Source organism: Thunnus thynnus, chromosome 22 (assembly GCF_963924715.1).
Source record: "Thunnus thynnus chromosome 22, fThuThy2.1, whole genome shotgun sequence".
Classification (NCBI taxonomy): Eukaryota; Metazoa; Chordata; class Actinopteri; order Scombriformes; family Scombridae; genus Thunnus; species Thunnus thynnus.
In genome coordinates, this window is record NC_089538.1 from 17,790,164 (window position 1) to 17,818,091 (window position 27,928).

General features: G+C 37.5%; 2 protein-coding genes and 1 long non-coding RNA gene across 3 annotated transcripts; 2 read left to right on the forward strand and 1 right to left on the reverse strand.

The window, feature by feature from the left end:
• The first annotated feature begins 3,916 nt into the window (after positions 1–3,916).
• On the forward strand, positions 3,917–4,792 carry LOC137175182 (snaclec stejaggregin-B subunit beta-1-like). Its single transcript, XM_067580888.1, has 2 exons — positions 3,917–3,997; positions 4,446–4,792. Exons 1-2 carry the CDS (start codon positions 3,922–3,924, stop codon positions 4,790–4,792), a joined length of 423 nt encoding a protein of 140 aa, XP_067436989.1. The 5' UTR covers positions 3,917–3,921.
• A 7,647-nt stretch (positions 4,793–12,439) lies between these two features.
• Positions 12,440–25,017, forward strand: LOC137174082 (protein mono-ADP-ribosyltransferase PARP14-like). The gene is made up of 15 exons (XM_067579132.1): positions 12,440–12,761; positions 13,393–13,553; positions 13,880–16,018; positions 16,198–16,434; positions 16,565–16,789; positions 17,180–17,246; positions 17,603–17,749; positions 17,854–17,913; positions 18,996–19,172; positions 19,760–19,898; positions 20,029–20,084; positions 21,272–21,979; positions 22,156–22,289; positions 22,381–22,558; positions 23,797–25,017. The coding sequence occupies exons 1-15, from the start codon at positions 12,587–12,589 to the stop codon at positions 24,075–24,077; spliced, it is 4,884 nt and encodes a 1,627-aa protein (XP_067435233.1). The 5' UTR covers positions 12,440–12,586; the 3' UTR covers positions 24,078–25,017.
• On the reverse strand, positions 24,991–27,477 carry LOC137174093 (uncharacterized). The gene is made up of 3 exons (XR_010925272.1): positions 26,704–27,477; positions 26,281–26,409; positions 24,991–25,968 (listed from the first exon to the last, which is right to left on the reverse strand). It is a non-coding gene; the product is annotated as an uncharacterized lncRNA (long non-coding RNA).
• Between the last annotated feature and the right edge of the window lie 451 nt (positions 27,478–27,928).

Below are 27,928 nucleotides of genomic sequence, written 5' to 3' on the forward strand. Positions count from 1 at the left end.
TCTGCTTGTTAACAGTCAACGCTGCAAGTGAGACCAACACAATAAACAGTTCAATTTATGAATGAAATGTCTGCAAGAGAGGGTCACTGTAAATAATTCATGTTTTAAGCAGTTTGCTCAGGTACTATTTTGTGTAATATACATTTTATCTGCGTGTGATATCTTTGTTTTCCATTACATTAGAATATGTCTGTCAACAAGGACAAGGACTTACTGTTGTTAACAATGGACAATTCCTGGAAGTAATAAAGATCTTATGTCTCCACATTTCCATATTCAAAAGCAGACGTCAATGTGGCAACCAGAGAATACTAAGAGGACTAATACTATTGTATGCATAATAGTCTATGTCAGTTCAGAAAGGGAGAGACATCAGAGCAGAGTGGATCTGAGGAGAGCAGGAATCAGAAAATGTAAGTTAAGACTCTGTATCATGTCAAATCTAAGTCTTCTTTGAGTTATTCTGAATTTTGTCTTCTCAAGTGATTTGAACATTTTTTTTTTCTGTTTAAATCATGTGGTGTTCAATATTTTACCTCATGTAGACTCAAAAACAAAAACACCTGTTACTATATTGCAATCAAGTACAATCTCCCTTCAGTAAATATGTGAAGCTTACTGCATAATGTTAAGTTTTGGTTGACATGGTGCCAGAGGGGTATTTTGAATTAAATATAATATAACTCAATGTAGTAATTGAATTTTCATTTTAGAAAATGTCTTATGTAACTCAAAGTATGTATACTAATATAATATATACAAAGTAAAGTAAGTAATGCATAATCAAATTTTCTTAAATAAGTAATCAAATTTTAAAAGGGAATTGCAAAGTTAAATTTAAAAGGTTTATAAATTTAACTTCTTGGTTCCTCAGATCATCAAGCATGTGTCTTTTAAATGTATCTAGAATTAAATCAGGTGAAGGTGCATTTAGTCACTATGATGCTGTTCTTTGGAACAAACCTGATGCCTGAGATCTGCTACAACTATATCTTCTTTTAAAGCAGTCTTAAAATATTTCTCAGACTTTTGGAGTGTGAGTGTGTGTGTGTGTGTGTGTGTGTGTGTGTGTGTGTGTTTGTGTGTGTGCCTTTGTGCACCTCTGCTGTAGTCCATGAATGAGTGCGGTTGTAGTAATAGGACAAAGCTTGTAAAAAATAATTTGTCTCCTGCTTTAACATTTACAGTTTCCATTTAAAGATGTTGAAGCACTGTGCCACCTAAATATGATAGTATCTTAACCCACAGAACAACAGCTGCAGCATCCTCACCATTACCACTACCATCATCCTATTCATCACTAACATCATTTATATTATATTTATAGTTATACATCAAATCTTACACTTTGATGGGGTTTCTGAAAGCGAACCACTGTTGTATCTGATTTGATTATGATTTGCACATTTTCCACTGTATTCCTCTTTCTTATTAGACTTCTGCACAAGCCATGTGTGAGGGGAGAACTACAGTTTATTTAACCTGAGTTTACAGTGTGTATTTATGCAAATGGAGACAAGCTGTTAAACTCACTGTGTTAAAATATCAGTTTCATCTAACAGGGCAAAGATGCAGTGGAGTCTGTTTCTGCTCATTCTGATGGGTAAGTAGATCATTGTAAAATGTAAATGTAAAACAGACAAAACAGACACTGTTATTGAAATTTACCACCCTCACCCACACAAAGAAAAACACACACACACACACATGCATACACACACACACACAGGCACAAATAGTGTTTTTTTTTTAATCAATATTAGTTCCATACAAATATTTTTAAAATTTGTTTTCAGGAAGAAAAAAAAAACAATACCAGAGGCAGGTCACTTACATCGCTATCTCAGTCTCTCTCCCCTGCTCCGCTATTACGTCTATCAGCAGGTCTCAGTGAGGGGAGTCACATCCAACTGCTACATGATGCACATTTCCTAATTTGGGCATCACTCCTGGAGTTGGGGATGTTGTAAAAAAATAAGCAATAAATGAAAAGTGCAAAGCAATAATTGCCCTTTTAAGTTCTTCCCTACACGTTACATGCTGTGCTGTCTCTGTGTTATGGGTGTATAAATAGGTCGTCTATGATCTGGGAGACTCCAGTTCGAGACCTGGTGTGGGGACCTCCTTAGTAAGGTAGTTTATTCGTGAACACTTATTTTAACACTTTAATTTTTTATGATGAAAAGCGTAATAAAAACAAAAACTCTTTCCACTTTCATTCGAATACAAATACAAATAATTTTGCTGCCTCAACAAAAACAGATACAACTACAAATACTGGGCCCTCCGCACATCCCTAAACACACACACACACACACAAACAAATGCACACAAACAAAGGAATCTCACTCATATGAGGAGACACTGCAAAAAAGATTTTTTCTCTGGTTTTAGGTTCCTTCTTAACATGTCAACAATATGAGTACCACTTTATTGAAGAGGAAAAGACCTGGGATGACGCCCAGACATACTGCAGAGAGAAATATACAGACCTGGCCACACTGTATGACATGACAGACGTGAGAAGACTCCGTAACTTTGCAGAGAATCAAGACGAAGCCTGGATTGGGCTGTACAACCCAGGAAACACCAGTCAGGTGGCAAATTACTGTCATGGACAACCAAGTGTTAGAAATAATGAGAACTGTGTGCTGATAACTGAATACAATATTCAGTTATACTGGGTGGATACCCCTTGTACTGAGAAACATGAATTTATCTGCTATGATGGTGAGAATAGTTTTGCACTATATATGGATGTATCTTTTTGGATGTAAATGATTTAAAACTACATGACTAAAGCTTGTGTGTTTCAAAAATCATCCCAAAGCCACATGACTTTTTGTTCTCAAGAATGTAAGATTAATTGGTAAGTTTGGTGAGATACTGCCACCTGCTTATTTAACTGTATTTTAATCAATTTCACTTGTGATTGAAAGAATAATGAGATCAAAAGAACCACTCTCATGTTTGCACAACAAATACAAAGAAGCCAGTTAGCGCAGTTTAGCTGGCTCTGTCCAAAGGTAACAAAATCCACCTACCAGCACCTCTAAAGCTCAATAATTAACATGTTATGTCTTATTTGTTAAATTTGTACAAAACCGAAGTGTAAAAACAATAATTTATTCTTTTATTAGGGGATATGTGCTGGACTGTTTATTGACTGGGAGCAGTTGCCAGGCAACCAGCAGAGACTCCGCAAAGTCAATTCTCAAGAAATAGTCTGGCCCATAACATCCCCACAAAAAAACCTCAATGTCATTCTTACACTGCAGATTTTGTATGGATTAAACAAACAAGAAATAAAATGTCAATTAGTGAGCTTTAGATGTGCTAGTAGGCAGATTGTTACTGTTTCTAATCTTTTACTAAGCTAAGCTAACCAGCTGCTGACAATAGTTTTACATTCACCGAACAAACATGAGAATAATATCAGCAATAAAGCAATGTGCCTCTCAAAATGTTTAACTATTCCTTTAAGTAATCCACCATTTTGTATCTCTCACACACTTCTAGAAAATATCTGAACTGAACTAATGAAGTAAATTGAATCCATTATTTTGCCTTACATCACTAAATAAATGTGTATTTCATAAAGAAGACAGAATATTAGATAATGCAAGTTTTTCTGTTTACTCCACAGAAAAGAATTCATACGACAAATTCCATTTGATTGATGAAAAGAAGACATGGCCAGAGGCTCAGAGCCACTGTAGAGAACTTCAAACGGACCTGGTCTGCAGACTCAACCAGTTAGAAAACAAAAAGCTAATAGAAAAGATTAATGACAATCCTAATATGTATTGGATCAGCCTGTTCAGAGATAACTGGAGGTGGTCAGATGGGAATACTTCCTATTTCAGAAACTGGAATAACAGCTATTCTGACATTTTGATACCAGGCAAAGAGAAATGCGCAATGACCATGTTGGATGAAACAGGCAGATGGAAGACTGAAGACTGTAATAAAACCAAATCCTTCTTCTGCTATGACGGTGGGTTTTCATAGTTTGCTCCATGGGAACAGCACTGGAAACAGTCTGAAGATGAAGCTGGATTTATTGATTTATTAATTTATTTTACATCTAGATTCTGTAGTCTATGCATTCTTACCTCACAGCTACATGTACATGAACTAAATCTGTTTTGCTTTTGTTTTTTTACAGTGATTGGTTTCTTAAATTGTGCAGCTTTCATTTTGTTTAGTCTTGTTTACATCAGAGACCTTGTGTTTATCAGAGATGTTGCTAGCTCTAAAATAATTCACATACTGTATTTTTTTTAGGATTAAAATGGTCAAATTTAAAGATATTTAACTTTGACACCAAACATAATATCAGTGACTACAACCTACTTCTTTAATATTAGCTTTTGAAAATCCTTATTGGAGCCCAGAGTCCTCAAGTCCAGATCCTGTGTTTGTCTCAGTTTCTTCCATGACAGATAAAGTGATCCTGATCAAACAAAACAAGACCTGGGAGGAGGCCTTGTATTACTGCAGAGAGAACCACCGTGACCTGGTCTCCATCACTAACCGTCACCAGCAGAGTTGGGTCGAAGAGAAAGCCAAGATCGCTGACAGTCCCTTCGTCTGGCTGGGACTGCGCTATACCTGCACTCTGGATTTCTGGTTCTGGGTCAGTGATGAGGTTGTCTCTTATAAGAACTGGGCCTCACCTGGACAGAAGGATGAGTGTGACATGTCTGGAGCCATGGACAGAGGAGGACAACATCAGTGGATCATTCAGCATGATAATGAGAAGTATAATTTCATCTGTTCCAAGTTTTAAAACCTTTGATTTTCATTTACTCACTTTGTTTGGTTGTGTATTTTTCTTGAACAATTTTATATTATTACTGTTCCATTGCTTCATTCAGTTTTAGAGGAAGTACAACACTAAAGTCAATTATAAGTACTGCAGGATTACTAAACTTCATCTGTGCTCTTTAGTAAGTTGTGAAATGAAATGTAAAACAAAAAATTAGATGTTGCACTGAATGACTACTAAGAATGTTCACATTTCAGTAGCTGCCTGGACAATTATTATTAATATGAATATATATTTTTCTGTCTCTTTGTCCTGATTTAGGAACATCTGAACTCTCTTTGTCATGCTGGATGACATATCGCTACATTCTTTATCCATGAGGAGTTTGTTACATTTTTCTTTTAAAGTGTGGGCTTTTTATTCATCTTTTGAGGCTATATTTTCCATCCCATCAGGGTGGCAGTATGTATACAAGAGGAAATAGAAATAAATATACCAGTCCATACTGGTGTGCTGTAGTAAATATCTCATATACTCACTCTGGAATATTTTATCTTAATTTTTAAAGCTTTGGTTAAGATCTGGTGATGGTGACGAAATAAAATCATATTTCTTTGAGTTTTATGTAAACAGATAATTGATCTTTTGATGCTATAAATAAATAAACAATAAACTATGGAGTTTTTTTTATGTTCAACCAGTGATGCCTGATTTTAGAATGAAAATGCAGACCATAATGTACAGTGTGAAAGCACTTGTTAAAGAAAACCATCACAATAGAACTTAGCAAAGAGTAACATTAATGACTGCAAAACAAAAAAAAACAATCCCAAATCTGAAGTTGAAATAAGAACAAAGTTCTGCTATGTCTGTTAATCTGTTTGGACTTTCTACTAATTGTTACTGTTTCTGTGAAATATTGGAAAAATACACCTCTATTGGCCTCAAATAATTATTTGAATCTTTGAAGTTTAGAACAGCTAACTACACTTGAAATGTGACTAAGGCCCCAACAAGGTGCTGTTTTTTAAGACGTAAAGTTTAGCAACAACTTGTTTAATCTGTAACAATGTATTGTGTTTTATAAGCTTATCATACAGCATGTTTTTTTAATGTAAAAGTTTTATATGCAAAGTAGCCTAACAGCTGTCAGATAAATGTGGTGGGTAAAAGTACAATATTTCTCTCTGCAATGTAGTGAAGTACAAGTAGGCTATGGGAATGCTCAAGGAAGTAGGAAATCATGTTTTTGTTGTTGTCGTCCTTTTAGTTACTGTAAGTTAGGTTTGTTTTTGTTGATCACACCTTGGGCTATTTATTAAATTGATAGAGGGCGCACCAAGGCACAACATCAGCAACCACCATCAGCAGGTGCCAGCAGCGCTTCACTCTAACATGTTCAGACTCGTATTTGTTTATTAAATCTGTCAAGCGTTTACACAATGGATGATCCTTATGAAACCTGATGAGGGTTAGTCTAAAAACTCAAGTTAGACTATGTTAAAAATCTGACAACGCCATCCTGGGAATTCCACCCAGGGAATACATCAAATGAATTCCTACTTCGATCACACAGGTAAGTTTCACAAAAAGAATTAACAGAGACGTGGCTTTTAAGGTATTAAAAAGAGTTGTTTTTAAATATTCTTCAATGATGCAGCATATAGTAAATGGCAGTAAAAATAGAGGATGTAAAAAAAAAAAAAAAAAAATCAAACTGAAGAACATTGGTAAGTGTCTGTGCTTCAGTGATCCTAAAATAATTTAAAAAAACAAACAAAAAAAAAAAAACATACTAAAAGAGATAAATAAAAAAAAAAAAAAAAAAAAAAAAAACATAAAATAGGGAGATGGAGGAATTGACTAAAAAGGGAAACGTACAAAGGTGTTACAGTTTAGGTTGGCGTTAACACTACAAACAAATCACAAAATATATAAGCACACAGGAGGTATAAATAAATAAAAGCACAAAGCCACCTTTTAAATGTTAGCACCACCTCTGTATGAATCAGCTAGTTAAAAAAAACAATAAATAAGTTACACCAAGTAAACTTCACAACCACCACAAAATGTAAAACAAATTAGGAATATCCTAAAAAAAAAAAAAAAAAACATAAATACACTAAGATCACTGAATAAAACCTAGCACTTAAAACTCAATAAAAGAAATTAAAAATCAAGTAAGTGTCAGGTATAACAAAGCAGCAGTAGCAGTCACAGCTGCAGAGACAAAAAAAAGCACAGGTTAGTCCAATCTTCTTTTTTTTTTTTTTTTTTTACATTTACTGATACACCAAATGATAAAATAAGGTTACCTTGGCTGTATAACTCCAATCAATACCATCAGGCCGTGGGGGACACAAAGCGTGAGAGTATGGCACCAAACAGAGCAGCAGCAGCAAGAGGAAGACAATGGATAACAGTGCTACTCCCTGTGTTTATGTGCCACTGATTGGGGAAACTTGTTTCAGGTGTGTGGGACAGGAAGGGACTGGGATACTACAGCTATGTAGCGACCCCAAATGGTGGGGAAAACTCAACCTGTCGGTTACACTTACTCATATTGTCTTCAAGGGTCCCTGTCTGGATGATGGGAAAAGGAGGAGAATATAAAACTATTTCTACATTCACCGCAAATCAGCAGTAGCCTTACAATGGTAGTTACAGTTACATGAACAGTTACAATGTAGAAGTCTCAACCCTCAGTCATCAAAACTGATGTATACTGTATCTTTCCAACAGCAGAGTCAGTGGTCCATTCTAGCTTCAAGCCTGCCATCAAGTGGTAAAGAATATGAACTACAACTTAATACTTACCTCCTTTGTTACCTAAAGCAAAGTATCAAGGCTGGGAAGGAACTTGAGGGAAAACTTGCCTCTGTGGCCTGCTCTGCTCAGTTTTACCCAGAAAAGAGGAGGGTTTTAGTCAGGAATTTAGCTCAGCCTGGTGCTCTAGATAGAGCTCTGAATTTAGCAGAAATGATGGAGTTCAAGTCTATAGCCATGCCCTGTATCAGCTCAGGTGTGTCCTGTCAGAGTGTGCTCAGAGGCTATTGTAACAGCTGTTGAGAAGTTTGGTAGTCAGGGAGGGTGAAGTCTGAGCAGAATCATCCTGACTGATAACAGAGGAGAGGTGGTGAGAGCCATGCAAGAAGCATGTGACAAGCCTCTCCAAGCAATAAGTACAGGAAACAATACACCAGGATATTTTGGGTTCCCGATGGATGCTGCTGCCCAAGACACAGGAAATGGAGCCACTGCTGAAGCTCCTGGAGGTAGTGTCCATGTACAGATCATTCAAGTAACCATGGAGACCCAGCAGGTGAGAGGTATTTCTACTTGAATTGGGATGTTTCAGATGCTAAATTGCCAAAGCTGCTGGGCACTGTTGGAAATGCTTTGTCCAACGTAGTTTGACCTCAGCTGACTACAAAGTTTCATATGGAAACAGGAGGAGCAACGCCTGCCTGGTGAGTCCAGAGGCCTGTACTACAAAGCAGAATTTGGGGTTAGTGAGCTAATCTCAGGTTTAACCCTGCGTTTTCAGTCTTACGACGGTGGTTCACTTCTTACTGGGGTACATCACCATGGTAACTTATGCTGAATAGCTAACCTGCTCCAGAACAGGTTCATTTCAGAGGATCGGATCACAACCTGTCAACACCACGACCACTGACCAATCAAATCACTTGAAAAAAGGAGTGATCCCGACATGGACAAAAGTTACAATAAAGTGACAAGTAAAAAGAGCAGTATATATTTTTATAGGTCAGTGGAAACATTTTATTGTTCCAGGTTTTTCTATTTCCACTTGGTTGGTTTTAAAACAGAGCTTCTAACAAATGGAGAGATCATTTTATGACATGCATAACAATGATTTTAGCTGCATTTTATTGTTTAAGTTTATTTTATCCTCGGAGTGACAGCTAACAGTGTGGATGATTTTACACTCTGATTCCATCACTGAATCTCACAATAACATGAGACAACTGGGTGATGACAACTGGAAATAAAAATGAGATATTGTTTTTTTTTTTTTTTTAAATAATCCATAAACTATTAATTGTAATATGATAACCCATGATTATTAATGCAACATTTCATTCAGATAGACCTCATCACTCACTTTTCCCCTCTTTGCTTCGGGAGCAGAAACAGTCTGACATTACTTTTAAGTTTCTTTTTTTGACATATTCAGAATGGTTTCTTCATCATCCAACTAAATAACAAAAATACACACTCTATATATAAGTCATACACAATAATTCCTACATTTTAAGCCTTAGCCTACTTTTAATATTTAGAAATTATATCTAGTGTTTCTACATTTTCTTATTCTGTTGTAATTGATTGATTGTTTTCTGATCTCAGATTTAGTGTGTGCGAAACATCTACCTGTGGCATGCCTATACTGTGTGTAGGCAGCGTATACACACCAAGAACGGTGCGGCTCACCTTGGGGAGAAGTTTCTCTACCATGGATCATCAGCAGAGTCATGCAAGTGCATTGAAAGGGACAGATTTGACAGGAGCTTTGCAGGAACACATGGTAAGGTATGGTGTCATGTTATATTTACTGTAAGCCCCCGAAAAGTTGGTTTCAAAGCTTAAGTATTTTTATATAACAGTATAAAGTTGGGAATAAAACATTGCTAGGTATTATTTAGTACGGGTTCATTCAACAATGGTAGACAGTTATTAATATGAATTAAAGAGGGTGAAAATCTTGAAAATAGGCTCCACAACAGGAGTTATGAAGGGTACATAAGATGATGTTTATGCTGTTTTAGGTAGGTTTTTCTATCTTGGAGTTTGCTCTGTATTACACTTGATGCACAGTAAACCTATTTACATTGATCTCTGCCAATTTAAAGTGTGTTTTTTTTTAGTCTAAATATATCTGAGTTTTTTTGAGTTTTAAAAATTTTGTGGGAGACCTGAAGATTTATTGGCTCATCTGAAGATTTTCCACCACAAATCCCATCAAAACTGTGTTCACCTTCCCTTCCTGTTAGCTTCTGAGTTAGACACTCTGATTAGCTGCTCCCACAGTAGGAGTGGGAGCAGTGGGAGATCCATTCAGCTGGGATTGTGTTTTTGAGATCACCTGCATGGACCTCCAACTTCAGTTCCAGAGAGGCACAGGATGCTCACTTATACACTGTATGGGACACATGTATTCTGTAGGCACGTCCTGATTGGCCGGCTACATACATGCAAATTTCAGTGGGCTAATACATGCATGTGATTGGAGAGAGTTATTACCCATAGAGTCCAGTAGAGGGCTCTGCCTGTGTTTATAGAACTAGGGTTACAACTTTGTAACCTTCATTACTTATATACTAAGGATGACATGATGAAATTCACCTACAGGTAAAAAGAGACAGAATCAGTCCACAAATATTCTCTTCTCACTTTCATTAACCCAGATTGTCACATAGATGCACAACTGTGGTCTAACCTTTAAATTTATCACATCTTTACATTTATTGCTCACATGCTAGTTATGACCCTGTGCAGGACAGTTGGAAGAGGCTGGCTGACTTGCAGGAGTTTAGAAGTAACTTCTCAGTGGTGGTATATGAGGAGCACCTTTATTTCATTGGTCAACACTAATGTAGACTAATGTAGGAGATGTACAACACTGACACTGACTCCCAGAGGTAACATTAATGCTTGAAACAGACTACCTGACATACCATCAACTTTTCAAAGCAGAAGTAAACCCAAATCTCTGCACCTCTAGTACTGGCATATTTTGACTTTGGCACAGGTTCACCCATCTAAGTTGTGATACATCTTTTAAGTAAAGATGATTGCATTTTAAGACAATTTTACTACCAATACATGCATTGTGCCAAAGGATGTTGTCAAATCTTTTTTGATTTTCTTTCTAAGATTGTGTGTGATCTCATAGCTACAACTCACAGTTGGACTGCTCACTCTGCTTATCAAATAAAATAACCAAATGAGCTCAGTCCCATTAAATTAAAAGCATGGCCTAAGTAGTGGGTGTGACCTGGGATTTTGTTTTATTTATGAAATGCTTGCTATTCTTTAACTCCAACAATGCAGTATTTTCTCTGGTTTTAGGTTCTTCCTACTTAACATGTCAACAATATTGGACTGGATTGGACTGTACAAAATGCCAGGAACAGAAAACATCAAATGGCAGTGGTCTCTGCCAGGGGTGGAGTATGATGCAGCTGAGGCAAAATGGTCAGGTGTTAGTAATAATGAGAGCTGTATGCGTGTGATGTGGTATATGTACTGCAAATGGGATATGCCTTGTACATGAATACATAGATTTATCTGCTATGATGGTGAGAATAGTTTTGAGCCTATTTTGTTGGATTTGTTTGGTTTCAATCACACTATATATGGATGTATCTCTTTGGATGAAAATGATTTAAAACTACATGACTGCCTGTGTTTCAAAAATCATTCTCAAGCCGCATTTATGTGACTTTTTTTTATTTTTTTATCAAGAACGTAAGATTAATTGGTTGGGTGAGATACTTCCACTTCTGTATTTTAATCAATTTCCAGCACATCTAAAGCTCACAAATTAACATGTTATATGTCGTCAAAACTGAAGTGCAAAAACAACAATTTGCTCTTTTACTAGGGGTTATGTACTGGGAGCAGTTGCCAGGCAAGAAACACTTGTTAAAGAAAACCATCACAACAGGATTTAGCAAAGAGTAACATTAATGATCAAAAAAAAAAAAACATGTCTGAACATGTTATGAAATCCATTTATGTTTTGTAAATTATGTTTTTTAAAATTTTCCATGGATGTCATTCTTAAATGACAGTCAATTAAGATAAGATAAGACCTACACAGATCCTTTATTTAAGTAAAAGCACCAGTACCAAATAAAAACACTCCATTATGAGTAAAAGTTCTTCATTAGTAAAATTATTAACAAAATGTACTTAAATTATCAAAAGTAAAAGCATGTTCTACAGAAAAATGGCCCTGACTGTTACTGATACAATATATTATTACATTTATATATGACATTATTGGGTTGTTTATTTTTATTTGTTTTTACTGTTGTAACTAGTTGAAGTGGAGCTATTTTTTATGTCTATATGTATATTTTAATTCAATGGCTCCAGGTAGTGAGATGATTAACTAGCATAAGAAATAAGAATGACAAAGTTCTGTTATGTCTGTTCACCTTTTTGGACTTTCTACTAATTGCTACCGTTTCTGTGAAATAGCGTATTGGAAAATTACACCTCTATTGGCCCCAAGCAATTATTTAAATCTTTGAAGTTTAGAACAGCTAACCAAACTTGAAATGTGACAAGGGCCCCAACAAGATACAAGATGCTGTTTTTTTAACCAAAAACGTTGGAAACAAGTTGTGTAATCTTTAACAATGTATTATGTTTTATAAGCTTATCATACTGTATGTTTTTATGTAAAAGCTTTATATACAAAGTAGCCTAATAGCTGTCAGGTAAATGTGGTGGGTACAATATTTACCTCTGCAACGTAGTGAAGTAGGTAGCCTAGAAAGTAGCAGAAATGGAAATACTCAAGGAAGTAGGAAGTCATGTTTTGTTTGTTGTTGTTGTTGTTGTTGATCTTCTTCTTCTTCTTCTTCTTCTTCTTCTTTTAGTTACTGTAAGTTACGTTTGTTTGCGTCACCAATGGACGTCCAAAATTTGATAGAGGGCGCATCCGAGTCGGTGTTGGCCATAGTGTTGGCACATTAGCTGCCATCAGCAACTGCCAGCAGCGCCTCCGTGTTACATACTCAGACCTCTATTTGATTATTAAATCTGTCAAGTGTTTACACGATGGATGATCCTTACAAGTATCATGTTTTCTTCGAGGGTCCCCGTCTGGATGAAGGGCAAAAGAAGAGAATAGAAAACTATTTCCACATTCACCGCAAATCAGGAGGTGGCGACTGCAGCTCAGTAAAACATATAAATGATAAAGTTTACAGCGTCGCTTTTAAAGATCGAGAGGGTAAGGCATACGATTTTAAATATTTATCTATTAAGTTGTCTTTTTCGTCGATTTCTTGAATTATGTCGTAATACGTCTTGTGCTGGTGAAAGTGAAAGTATTTCTACACAGGAAACAGGTTGACGTTGCACTCGATTGTTAATATTTTTTTATGTCACAGACTAATTTAACAGCTTGCAGACCCACATCCAAACTTTCTAACTGCATATGTTCAGCTTATTTATATTTATCAGCTGTCACTGTCTAAATGCAGACACATATCGGTCTATTTTCACTTTCTCCTTTGAGTAGCCTACCCACCTTTTTTGCAATAGATTTTTTAGACTGGCGTATTGATATGTGTTTTGATTTCTCTGATATACGATCTCTCAAAATGAAGTAAATAGGTCTGAAAATCCTAAATAACATTATTCAAATATAAGCTCTAAAGTAATAGAAAAGTAGGTCATGATCACAGTCACATGACTGATGTCAGATGATTTTATAATCTCTGGTTTTTGGGGGAAATTCTAAAAAATAGAATTGTTTTCTGTTTTTTTGCTTTTTGGTTTTGTTTTTTTGGATTATTCTTAATGTATATTGCTACATGTTAATCTTTTATATTGTAATAATATCCCTTTTTTTATCATAGCTCAGCAGAGAGTCCTGCAGAGATCTCAACATGTGTTGGAGTTTGCGGGTGGTCCTCTGGTGCTGACTGTACGAGACAACCCAGACATCTCCTCTCCCATCACTACCTCCACTCCAGACTACTCATTAAGCCCAAAACTGGACGTGACAGCCTCATCCCAGGTCAGTGTGGAAAATATTCTAAAATAGTGTTTCATCTCTCAGTAAATGTAAAAAGAAAGACAAATGTGAGTGTCCAATTATTTCTATCAGTTATAAAACAAAATTTATGTAATTAATCTCCAATTCAGGTTAAAATCAATGCTAATATCAATAAAAAAATGTAAAGATAACTTAAATGAAACAAAGTTAAGGTTAATGAATGTTGATAGTTTAGTCTCATAGGTCGCAATACAAGCCATACAATGGTAGTTATAGTTACAATGTAGAAGTCTCAATCATCAGTCATAAAAATTGATATACAGTATATTCCATCTTTCCAATGGCAGAGTCTGCAATCCATTCTTGATTCAAGCCTACCATCAAGTGGTGAAGAATATGAACTACAACTTGATACATACCTCCTTTGTTACCTAAAGGAAAGTCCCAAGGCTGGGAAAGAACTTGAGAGAAAACTTGCCTCTGTGGCCTGCTCTGCTCAGCTTTACCCAGAAGAGGGGAGGGTTTTAGTCAGGAATTTAGATCAGCCTAGAGATGGAGTCAAAAAGTGGGAAGCTGAGGTGGACAAACTGTTTGAAAGTGTTAAAGAACAGTACCTCTGCCACTATGAGATGGACCCTCACAAAGTCAAAGCTTTGCTTCGGTCCCGCAGCTCTCATCAGACGACAAATGAGGTGAAGTTGTACAGCGAGGTTGGGGTGGCTGTTGTGGTTGGGGAAAGATCTCAGGTCAATGCCAGATTGATGGATGTAGAGGACTTATACGTTAAAGGTCGAAGGTCACGTTTATGTGAGAGGCAAACCAGCATTCGTCAACTAGGCAAGGCCAAGCTCAGCCTCCTCTGGAAAGAGATTGAGCATAGTTTGCCACGAGATTTCCCAGGAGTCAAGGTGACACAGGGAGATGCAGGACAGTTAATCCTAGAAGGTTCTGTGGAGGAGATTCTTAAGGCTGGAGATTGGATCAGTGAGAAGGAGAATATAGTTTTAGATAGATCTGTTTCCAATATGAGCCCACATCTTTTGACCTTCCTGAGAAAGGCATATGGAGGTCCAGGGCCTCTAGGTGACTTTTTAGGGGTTGGTGACAAGTTGGAAATAGAGTTACGAGACACAGAGCTACACCTTTTCTCCCTCTTCACTGATAATCTGGATGACACAGAAAAGGCACTGCAAGGCAAGTTCAAAGAAGTAAATATTGATGTTCCTAACTGCTCTGCTGTGCCATCTGAGCTTCGTGAAACACTTGAGTCCAAGGTAAATGAGATGAACCGAGGACAATGTAGGGCTCGGGTTGTGTTTGGTGCAGGCAACACAGTGTGCTTACTGGGCCACACCAAAGAGGTTGAAGAGCTGAGTGAAGCTGTCATACAGTTCATTTTGGACCAGTCAAGCGTTGAAGGCAAAGTTATACTCCCTTTCCCAGATTCAGCACAATTCTTACCAGAATTGCTGCAGCTGCACGGTTTTAACTATTCAGGGGTTACCTTCCACCCTTTAACATCTTCCTCTAGGCCCATGGTGATATTGGAAGGACCATCCAGAAAAGTGACTGAGGTCAGGAACAGGCTGGGTCCGTTTCTGGACTCCCTTGTTGAGGACAGAGTTGCCATTGGCCTGCCAGGGGCAGTGAGGTATTTTGAAAGTCCCTCCGGAAAAGAGAACCTTTTAAGCGTTGGTCATTCTCAGAAGTGTGTAATAAAGCTTCAAGAACAACCTAACTCTACTAGACAGAATTTGGCATCTGGATTTAGTAAAGGGGGAACAACATTTGCCAGCTACTGCCTTCGTGATGGGCTCCAGGTGCTGGTGTGTCAGGGTGATATTACCAAACAGGATGCTGATGCCCTGGTGAACGCTGCCAATGAGGATCTGGACCATTGTGGAGGTGTTGCTGCTGCACTGAGTAAAGCAGGTGGCCCTCAGGTGCAGAAGGAGAGCAGTGCTATAGTAAAACAGACTGGAAAAGTTTCTACAGGTGATGTGGTAGTGACCACAGGGGGGAACCTAAACTGCAAGAAACTGCTGCATGCTGTTGGGCCTGTTGGTGGAAAATCAGGTGGGAAAGAAAGGGTGTTACTGGAAAAAACAGTCGAGTCTGCTCTGAATTTAGCAGAAATGATGGAGCTCAAGTCCATAGCCATGCCCTGTATCAGCTCAGGTGTATTTGGTGTCCCTGTCAGAGTGTGCTCAGAGGCTATTGTAACAGCTGTTGAGAAGTTTGGTAGTCAGGGAGGGCGAAGTCTGAGCAGAATCATCCTGATTGATAACAGAGTAGAGGTGGTGAGAGCCATGCAAGAAGCATGTGACAGGCTTCTCCAAGCAATAAGCACAGGAAACAGTACATCAAGAGATTTCGGTTTCCTGATGGATGCTGTTCCCCAAGACACAACAAGAGGAGCCATTGCTGGAGCTCCTGGAGGTGGTGTCAATGTACAGATCGTTCAGGGAACCATTGAGACCCAACAGGTGAGAAACTTTTCTAAGATGTTGAAGCTGCATTGATATATTTATTTCTACTTGTATCAGGATGTTTCAGGATGTTGCTAATTTGCCATAGCTGCTGGGTACTGGTGACCATTTGCATACATATAAGTTAATTGTCAGGACCATTTATGTGTTAAAATTAGATTATTTTATTCTCCTAGGTGGATGTCCTTGTATCTCCCATGGCTAGCCATGATCCTCTCTCTACCCGTGTTGGAAATGCTTTGTCCAACGTGGTGGGACCTCAGCTCACTGCAAAGTTTCATATGGAAGCAGGAGGAGCAACACTGCCTGGTGAAACAGTCCTAGTGGAGGGCTTACCTGCACTTCGATCTAAAGCAGTGATCTTCCTGAACCTCGTTGCTTGGGATAATAACCAGCATGGAACCGCAGTCCAGGTGAAATAGTCTGTTCAGTGAATATGTTTTTGTAGGTTTTGTGCAACCAGGTTTGTCATCTGTGTTTTGTTTTCCCTACCCTTTTAAAATCTAAGGGATGCAGTGACCTTGATAACCTTAAATCTTCCAGGTTCTGAGACAGGGAATCAACAAAATCCTGGCTTCCTGTGAAAACAAAGGTTTTTGTTCAGTTGCCTTCCCTGTACTTGGGACTGGTGCTGTCCTGCGTTTTCCTCACAGTATGGCATCCAGGGTTCTCCTGGAGGAGGTTCGTGTGTTTGAACAGAGCCGAGCTAGCAGAACATCTTTCGTCGTCCGTATCGTCATTCACCCAAATGACAAAGAATCTAGCAAGGTAAAGGAAATGCATTAGCAGTTCTTTTAACAAAAGAAGGAGTACAATAAAATTTACCACATCTTAATGATTGTCTCCAGGCTCAGAATTTGTAGGTTATGCTCTTTGTTATCTATTAAAGAAACACTAAAGTTATACCTACAAAGAACTATAGATATTTATTTTATTTGTCTTAAAATCCACTTAAATGTGAATAATTTAGCCCACAATCAGATTATCAACATTTTTAAATTCTTACATCAAAATAATTGCCTGCAAAAAAGTTAATTAAACAATTAATTAATGTTGCTGTTAACCAGCATAATCACTTGCAAAACAACATCCAGGTACCATTTTTTGTTTTGTTTTGTATATGGAACTGGAATGAAACCTCTTGCTGTGCCTTTACAGGCCTTCCAGTCTGCTCAGGAAACTTTGCATCTCAGAGGGTTCACAAATGATGCTAACCCAGATCAAGGTTGGTATAATTAGTTTCTTTTCAATTTTAGGTTGAGCAAGCCTTTTTGTTAAATTACTTAATTTTAAAACCACAAGGGGGCAGAAGAACATCACAGAGATTCACACAGCTATTAATGTATAAAAGTTACTGCCAGCTAATACAGTAGCTACTTAAACATCCAGCAGAAAACTCTGTTTTGGCCCCCACAAATCCTGAGATTATACCTGGCTCTCAACTTTCTAGATGATAAACTGCCTTCCTTATCCTTATTCCTGTCCCTTGCTTCAGTGTTACTATCAAACAATATTTATGCAGATTTAATACCAAAACATTAAACCATAATCATACTTTCTTTTTTATTACTATGACTTTAGCTTCCTTTTACCGCCATGTCTCTGTGACTAATGATGAGGTCACAGCCATGCTGGGTGGAGTTAAGCTGCAATTGGTCCGTGGTGACATTGTGAATGCAAGCACTGATGTCATTGTCAACACAACGGACTTCTCTAACAACCAATCTGGTACAATCTAAATGTCTTTATTGAAATATACAAAACACAGAAGCACAGCACCTCACAGTATTATCCTAGGTTGGATCTTAACTGTGTATTCACAAACTCCACAGGTGTCTCCAAAGCCATTCTGACTGCAGCGGGGTCCACTGTCCAAGCAGAGTTAGCACAAGGTAAGCCTTAATAATGGATGGACAAATGCTGTGAAAATACCTTTTTGGGGATGTGAACAATACTATCTTGGCTATATGAATACAAACCTCAGCATGTTGACTCTCTCAAAGTGTTTCCATCCACCTGTTTTAAGCCCATGTTCAGTTCACGTATATAAAAACCTGAGTGGAAACACCAGAAATTTGAAAAAAAAGTTGAAATATGGCAAAGATACATGACATACATTACGCAGATTTACGGCAGATGAAAACTATTAAATCTGTGTCAACCAATGAAGAGACTGTAACATCCAACATTTTAATACATGAAATAAACATAAATGCAATATGTCAATCACGTTTTCATCATAGTTTTCCATAGTTTGAGATTTGAAAGTGCTCCTTTAATCATGTCATCTGCATTATACATTCTTCTGCAATTTTTAATGGAATCTGACTGGAGAATTAGTGCTACCTACTGGTTGTCTCAGTGTTCTCAAGTCTTACTGTTCACACAACGGTTTTGGATGAAAACACTTATTAATTTGCGTCTTCTTCTGCAAGTTCTCCAGAAATTCGGTTAAAATTTTGCTACATTTGGATGGAAACTTAAAGTAATAATCTTGAAGATTTTCATTTAAATGAGGTAACACAATGGTGATTGAGTCTATGGCCCACTGATGAAAGCCCTTGTATTTGCAGTATAATGATTATTATGAACTGGGAAAAATTGCAAATGGTGCACAGTTAGTGATGTGGTTGGTCTGCCAGAGATGGTATGCAGAGCTAATGCGACTCACTTGCTCTTCAACTCACTTGTGTGTAAGCCGCCGTACTGACGGCACACAGGCAACACTGTTTGGATCTCTGGAAAGTGAGGTCCAAAAACACACCTGCAATTACAGCTTATTGCCATAGGTACTGCCAAAGAGAATGGAACAGAGATATTCAAGGTTGTTACTTTAACCTCAGTCACTTCTTCCTCAGTCAGTTCTCTTCTTCAACTTAATCTAACCCACCCAAAATCTTATACAGAAAAGAAATCCAACATGATGATTTTTTAATCCTCTGAGATGTTTTTTTTTTTTTTTTTTTTTTGTCAGTGGGGACTCCAGCAGACTACATGTGCACCACAGGATCTGGGTTGCTTGGCTGTAGGGAAATTATTCACGCTAGTTTTAAGTGTGAACCTCAGACGATTCGCAAGAACTGCAAAAAGATACTGAAGCAGTGTGAGAGCAAAGGCTACCGCTCAGCAGCCTTCCCAGCCATCAATACTGGTTTGTATTGTGTGCATGTGTGTGTTTTGAGCGGTTGTTTGCAAGGTCATGTGTACTAGTGTATTCTGTCAACATCGAATGTGTTTGTGTCTTAACCTTTAAATATAGTTTAAAAAACAGGATTGTATCTGGTTAGTGGCTTTGATTAAAACCTTATGTGTAAACAAATATAACAACACATAACAACACATAATAAATCAAGAATTGGTGGATTGTCTTTTGGACTACATGGTAGAAGTAGCCAATGTTTTTCCTTTTCCAAATATAGTATTTTATATACTCTAAAATGATAAACCAGGTTATGCTGATATTATTTCTAACATAATTTGTCAAGTGTTTATCAGTGTACAGTTTTTTGTTATATTTTAGTATTGTAATGGTTGATTTCTGATTTATCATTTACAAGCCGATATTTACAGAAGAAAAAATAGTGGCTTTCTACTACAGACCAACAGACTGCAATAGGCCATAGTATACTTCTAAAATAAAGTGGAAAGGTTATGATAAGTCACTGCAACAATGTAAAGGTCATCATGGGTGGCATTGGTCCATGTGATTTCCCAACTATTGTCTTTCTATCCCATCAGGTGTGGCTGGTATGGACTCTATTCAAGCTTGTAAAGCCATGTTGGATGGCATGGCCTCGGCTATTACAGACTTGAAACCAACTTCCCTCTCACTCATTCGCATTGTCATCCTGCAACAACAAGTCTTCCAGGCTTTTAGGTCAGAAATGAATCTTGTTTATCCAGCAACAAACAGTAGAAGTGAAAAATATAGTTTTAGCACAGGTTGCATTCATTAACCGGTCAGACTGCTTGGTTTAAATTACCTGACTTGTAATATGTTTTTGCAGATCAGAGCTGGAGAACCGATTTGGACAAACCGCCCCTTGTCACCTCAGCCTGAGAGGTATGTATTTATAGGTCAGATGATCACCAAAGTCTCTGTAGGTTTCCTCCTCAAGAAACCATGCATTTTTATACAACATTTCATCGCAATCCATCCAATGGTTGTTGAAATATTTCAGTTTGGACCCAAATGGTAGATTGACCGACTGGCTGACATTGCCATCCCTAGAGTTAACCAATTACAAGACTTCATGTGTGGGTGGCGTACTGCAAGTTGCGCGGTGCTTGGTTTTGGCTCATCCGTTTTCAACATTGCGACTGCCTCAAGCTTTCTCATATTATGGCAAAACAGTACACTGCAATATGTTTCTGAAAAAGGCAATGCAGTAACATAATCTTGATTCATATTTGATCATGACTGCCTAGTTTGAAAGTTTGATCTGAGTTATGTGAGTTTCACTCTCCTGTTGAGTTTTATGGCGGGTGGCAACCATAAGTGTTGCATTACTGACATCTTCTGGACTATCCCTTGCCCCATCTATTCCGGCATTGCCATGGCATGTGTGAAAAGGTGCAAGATAGAAATGTTCCTGAATGTATGTGCATGTGTGAATGGTGAAAATCACTACTGCTGCCTGAAAGGTTATCCCAGTAATTTACCTGGAACTATGTGTGAAAGAGGCTATAGACGCTACCACTGACTATCCCTGTAACAAATTGGCCACAATTTCACACATTAACCATACACAGTCCAGCCATATACTAGGTTTTGAACTAGTCTTGTTTTGACAAGTGAATGTAATCAAATATCCCAACATTTCTCGTCAAATCATGCAGTTTTCCTTTGCACCATGAAAGGAGGATGCTGTTTATGCTTTTGCTGTTGTCCATGACTACAACACTTACAAACATGTGAACTACAGACAGTTTTACACAATACAATTGTCCATTGGATTGGTCTGACTATGATATAAAGAGCTGGGTAAAAAGAAAAATTTCCAGACTGATTTTCCTCAACACAGAAACATAAAAGTTGTTCTTATTAACTGATTAATGTTTAATAACAACCAATAAAGCCATTAGTTAGAACCTTTTATACACAAAAGAAGACAAAGAAATCAAATCAAAATAGTAAGATTGGCACATGAAAGAAGGTGAATTTGCTTGGTAATCTGGACTTGAATAATTGAAATGATGAGGTGTCACATCCTCATTTGTTGTTGGTTTTCTTTTTGCTCTTTTTTGTAGAAAAAGCAAAACAAAAGCTCAAGAAGTGGCAAGAAAAGTATTCAAGAACCTCCACATCTTCAGCACCAGAAGGCAAAACCTTCATCTCCTCAAAGCCCCAGCCAGCTGACATAAGGGTGATTGGTTGTGGTTCAGACATCATCAGGACCATCAAGATAGATTTGGAGAGGATCCTGCAGCAGCAGCTGATAGAAAGAGAGGTGGATGTGCATCATTTTTCCAAGCTTGATGCCATGGAGCTGGAGGCAGTACATGCAAAAGTTAAACAACTAGGAATAAGCCTGGAACACAGGAGACGTCAACATTATGACAGTGTGAATGGCAACAGAGCTAGAGCTGAAGCTAGAGACTGGTCAGCCTCAGGAGAAGATGTCTATGTGCTGAGAGGCCTAAAAGAGGATGTTCTGAGCGTCACTGACCTGGTAAACAGAGCAGTCCAAAAAGCCCTTTACGAAGACCTCCAAGATAAAGATGAAGCAATGTTGGCTCTTAATGTCCAGTGGTCAATGCGGGATCTACATGGAGTCTGGCAGGAGCTGAGCCTGCATGACAACGCTGAGTTGGAGAAGGCTCGTATGAAGAAACAAGTGTCTGTAGATGTGAAGGCACCAGGTGGCATGATGGTGAAAGTAAACCTGACAGCACAAGAAGCCACAGATTGGATAACAGGCATCACTTTCAAAGTGAAAAGGAGTGAGACTGAATCAAGTATGACACATTTTGTAGTTTCCACTTTTTACTTCAGATTTAGCAACTCATGCTGTACTTCCTCCTTGAGTATAAAACCATCCACATTTTTGAATTTGTCAAAAATGCTTAACTACTTCGTTTAGGTAAGTATTATATTAAAACCATAACATTCATTTCTGTGATTTCTATTTTAGACTTCGAGTTGCCACAACACTGGGAACCTATGCATAGAGAAGTCTTTAAAAAGGTCGAGCTGCAACCTAACTCAACAGAGTACCAGAACATAGTCAAGGGTTTCTGTAAAACAACTCAATACAACATCCGTAAAGTGAGTAATGCCAACATAAAAACACACTTTTTAAGCATTACAAACCTGCAGTACGGTAACATGTAATTGATTGATTGTTTTCTGATCTCAGATTGAGCGAGTGCAAAACCTCTACCTATGGCATGCCTATGCTGTGTGTAGGCAGCGTATACACACCAAGAACGGTGCAGCTCATCTCGGGGAGAAGTCTCTCTACCATGGATCATCAGCAGAGTCATGCAACTTAATTGAAAGGGACAGATTTGACAGGAGCTTTGCAGGAGCACATGGTAAGGAATGGTGTCACATGTCATATTTACTGAAATGTTGGTTTCAAAGCCTAAGTATTTTACATAACAGTATAAAGTCATGACTAAATAAAAAATTAAAGTTGGGAATAAAACATTGTTAGGTATTATTTGGTTCAGTCAAAAACCCTTCTAATCTGCTTAATCAGGACTCTGTGAGTGTGGTTTTATCAGATACATTCATCATGGTGCAGTCCCACCTACTTCAAACCTGTGAGAAGAACACAGACAAAAACACAAATACATAACTTTATGATGTGAAATCACCAAAACTTTTCAAAAAATCGTATCTGTGTAGAACCCCATCATTCACAGTAGTAAACTGATTGAGAAAAGAGGTTTTCAGGGTCTTTAAAATTTGCTGTAAAGTACTGTAAACTCAATTAGGTCATTATTTTGTTAAGACTTTTTTCATTGGCTTCCTTACTGTTTTATCTTTTTTTCACAGCAGTGATAGAAAAACCTTTATTATCACATAGAAGGGATACAGATTTGCTTGTCTTTTCATGGAAAGAAATATTTTCCAAAGACAAGATTATACATGCTCACGGTAAATCCTAAAGTGCAGAAGCTGTTGATGCTGAGACAGTAATTAGAGTTTGTTTGCAGTGACCATTGATCCCAATCAGTCATCTAATTATTTCAATATCAACGCTGCCCAAATGCTGAATGCAGTTCACTGGCATCAAACACTTTGATTTCTGGGTATACCACTCACCCTGTTGCCATTTTGGCTCACCATTGTGCAAACGATTACACCAGTTACTTTAAAGTAAAAAAATCCAAAAAAACCCAAAAGTAACTAGTAGCTATTTGCAGTTTTGTACAATGTGTATGTTTGAGGAATAGTTTGATATTTTGTGATATAAATCTGATTACTTTCTTGCTGAAAGTTAGATGAGAAATTTAATACCACTCACATGTCTGTATGATAAATATGAAGCTACAGTGAGCAGCTTGTTAGCTTAATGTAAAGGAAAAAAAGGGGAGAAATAGCCAGCATGGCTCTGTCAGCACCTCTAAAGCTCACTTAGAAACGATGAAATGTTATATCTCATTTGATCCAAACCGGCCCAAGTTAAGCTAAGCTAACTAAACATTAGACTGGCATCAATCTTCTCAACTAACTCTCAGCAAGAGCATGAATAATTGTATTTCCCAAACTGCCAAACAGTTCCTTTAAGTTGATATGGTTGTTTTCTTATGTAATTCTGTCACAGCTGCTGTGTTTGGAAAGGGAGTTTACTTCGCAGTCAATGCAGACTATTCGGCCAGAGGATATTCCCCAGCAGATGCAGCAGGTCTGAAGCGGTTGTATGTTGCTCGTGTCCTGACCGGCCGTTATACAGTTGGTAAATCCTCTATGAGAGCCCCCCCTCCCCGTGGGTCTGACCCCACTGACTGCTACGACAGTTTGGTGGACAATCAGCAGCAGCCCTCCATATTTGTGATCTTCCACGATGACCAGGCCTACCCAGAATACCTTATCACCTTCAGCTAAGTAAAAACTGTGAAAAGTTATGGTTCAGTACTGTATGGTGGTGTCACAATGACCCGTTTCAAAATAGTAATCAGCTTAGAATGTGCCTTAAATCCCTACTTTTGGTTAATGCTGTAATTTATTTTTTCCTGATTTGATTTTGAGCGGTGTTGATTTCCCAGAAACACAAAAGCACTTTATAGTATAACAAAAACAGCCAGATGTGGGGACAAATAAACAAGATGTCATCTCTGCTGAACGACCACAGCACTGTAGAGTGATCAGATTTTGAACATAGCATGTAGTTAATTATAACATTAACCACCTGTATTGAACAACCAGTATTGAAGGACTGTTACCACTGAAACATACCTTGAATTTATGCTTTTTTGGAAATCCATTTTATTTTCTGACCTACAAATGTCTTGCTACAGTATAAAAATATATATATATATATATATATTTATCTGATAATTTGCAAAGCTGCAATACATTAAAATATTATGTTAGTGCAATGTAAGTCTTATTAAGCTTTATGCAGTAACAATTTGCAAAGATTGTTCTTTAATGTTACTATTCTTGAATTAAATTTATGTTATTGATCAATTGAAAATCTTTTACCTTTAACCATTTTTTTCCCTTAAAAATCATTTTGATGTTTAACGGACAGCAAGTTTTCCTGTCAGAGATAACAGTATATTTTTAATTACAGTTAGAGATCAATGTATTTAGCAGGGTGATTATATAGATCATATAGTTTCAGTATTTTGTTTCTCACAGATTTTAATATATAGTATGTATTTTTTAGAGTTTTTTTGGCATTATTCCTCCAGTTACATTATTTTGAAATTTTAATATGTTAAGTTTACACACCCAGCTGTTGTATTGCGTATTTGTATGTAACAATGTTAACTGATGATCGTTGTTAAACAATAAGAAATAAATAAAAGTGAGTAAATCATTTCTTTGAGTCAACAATGATGATTGTGTGACAGAAAAATCCAAAGTGTCTGTGTTTTAGTAACAGTGGTATTAAGTTATCAGATTGTATATGATTAGAAAAAAACACATTATACAACAATCATCGTCACATTATGAACAGAATTGATAAACCTTCAATGACAATTTTAGTAGCAGCAAACCTTTCTTAACAATGCAAATGAGATTGTGATTTATGTGGTACATTATGATTTAGGGGTCAGAAAGTGGTTTCAATCATATGACTAATAAATGCAATATCAGCACTCATGGTGCATAATCTAACTATGCTGGATTATTCAAATTGGACAATGATAAAGTCTAAACTTCATTCATTTGGTTATGAGAAGTACATAATAGACACTTATTTCAACATGTCCTATCTACCATTCATAAAAGAAACAATACATATTCAAATTTTTAAAGTTTTTAAACGGTAACTGTTAAATCAATTAAATTATACAAACATATAAGTCTTATTATTGCTCCAAATGTGCTCCAATATAAATCTCTGAAAAAAGAGCTGCATTCCCAATTTTAACTAAGACAGAACATAAAGTGTTTACAGTTGCAGAAGGTCACATCACATTTTATAATCTTTCAATCATTATTAAAAGTTTGATCTATTTGGAATCATAATATTTTCATACACTCCAAATGGGAAAAAGCAAAAATCCACTGAATGATGAGTAGTTATTTACATTATCACTGATCTTCAGACCTTCCCAAAGACGAACATTCACTTTGTCCCCAACTTGTAGATGCAGTACGGCGCTGTTAGATCCAGAGGTGTTGTGTGGTTGTTCACAATTATACCATGACACCACTTGATATCCGTTATGGTACAAACTGCCACCAGAAGATCCATCCCCTCCCCACCAGTAAGAAGTGAAGCTGAAATAATAGACTCCTGGCACTGGTGCAGTGAAATAACCTGCATCAAACAACAACAATGTAGTATAATTATTTAAAAATGTATATAATTTCAAATTATCTTTATACCGAGTTATTTGGCAGTGTTTTAGAGAGTAAACAATTTTAAAAAACATATACTGTATATTTCAAAGAGGACTGTTGAAATTGCAACAGAAGAAGAAGGAGGGAACAGAGAGAAATACTTTCATAGCATCATCATTGTTCTTTGGCTCATGAGACCAGAAGACACTTTTATAGGTGGTTTGTTTGTGGGAAGGAGACAAAGTAAAAGATGGTAACATGGGATTGATTCAGCAGACTAAATACTGACCTGTGATTGGGCTGTAGGCATTCCCAATGTTTGACACAACATGGTGGTACACCAAAGAGTAAAGAGTAGTCACAGGACCCAGGGTACCATCTACTGGCAGGGCAACAGAAAATGCCACCCGAGGCTGTCCTGGGAGATATAATTATACATATCAGTATTATTAACTTTTCAGTTTCAAAATGTAACACAACTGCACATCAGAGTTTCATTATCTAAATTATACTTTTTTATACTTTTTTTTTTTTTTTACTAAATTATACTATTCAGCAATACAGGACTCAAAAATTAAACAAAACCCATTGTAAACTGTATCTTTGCTGCTCAGGCTGTAGTGCACTATCCTTTCTTGGAGCCAGAGCTGCTCTGGTATTAAAAATAATTTTGCTTTGTAAAACCATTGTTTAGAAAACTATATTTTATTACCTCGAACCATTGTACTCAGTTCAGTCGCAGTGCTGGTAAATGCAGCCAGCTCCTTCTCACTGGTCTCCAGCTTTCTGTTTGTTTCCTCCAAGGCTCTCACAGTGGCATCCAGCCGCTCTCCCAAAGCCCCAAGCTCCTTCCACAACATATAGATTGGTGGTTCACAGCCTACCTGGGTAGTTGTTGTGTTTGATGTCGAAATAGCTAATGTTTCTTGCCTTTGCTTGAAATTCTGGTTGTCATTATTCTCTGCCAGGCCTTCTACTGTCTTCTTAGTGAGTGTCTCACTCTCGTTGCTTTCAGCCTGGCATTCAGATAGACCAGCAAGTAAGCACACAAGTATGATCACTGATATTTTTGTCATTCTCCAGTTTTAAGGTATTTGGATTTGTGGGCTTTGTGCAAAGAAACACATTTATAAGCAAGTCCAGGTTAATTATTATCATATATGGTTACAGTGTGTGTCGATGTCAAATGGAGGTGTGCCTTCACTGGTCCTTGGATAAAAATTTAAAAACATGCAGCAATTCCCCACAAAAATGCATTTCGTAAGAGTCTCCCTTATGGAATATCTTATAGTCTATGGTGCACGAGGGGAAGTGTTTTGCGTCAGTGTGTTGTGCAAGACCAAGGACACACACACCTGCGTGCCGACGGGATCTTCTTAAGTAGATATTATTCCAGGATTGTGCATTGAGATGTAGCTTGATCATGCACACGCACACAGCCTCTCCATGAGCCCAGTCAGAAATTATAGACCGTGAATATATAGAAATGCAGCCACACACACTGAATGTATTGTTTGTCTTTCTTGGTTGGAATTGCTGGTGGGTGTGGTGTTACTGTTCATATGTCAGTAGCAGTTATATCAGAATAATATAACATATCGACAAACTTGAATCCTGGTGGTAAAGCATTGTGGCTTGTTTTGTGGTTTAAAGGGTTAGTTTGCTCCAAATCTCAGTCCAGTCATGCAGATAGTTTTATGGTTTTTATCTGATGTGGTTTTGAGATATCTGAGATGTGTGCCTCCACCCCTAAAACAATGGAGGAGAATGGAATTTAATCTGTGCTGCTCTAACCAATGGAAATCTAAGTTTTAAAAACTCAACAGCAGCGTGTATTTCCAGAATCTGTCACGTTACTCTAGATAGCTGCAGATAATGCCCCACTGTGTGACAGTTATCTCTGACACTGTTTCCTCAGAGGAAGTAGACAGTATATG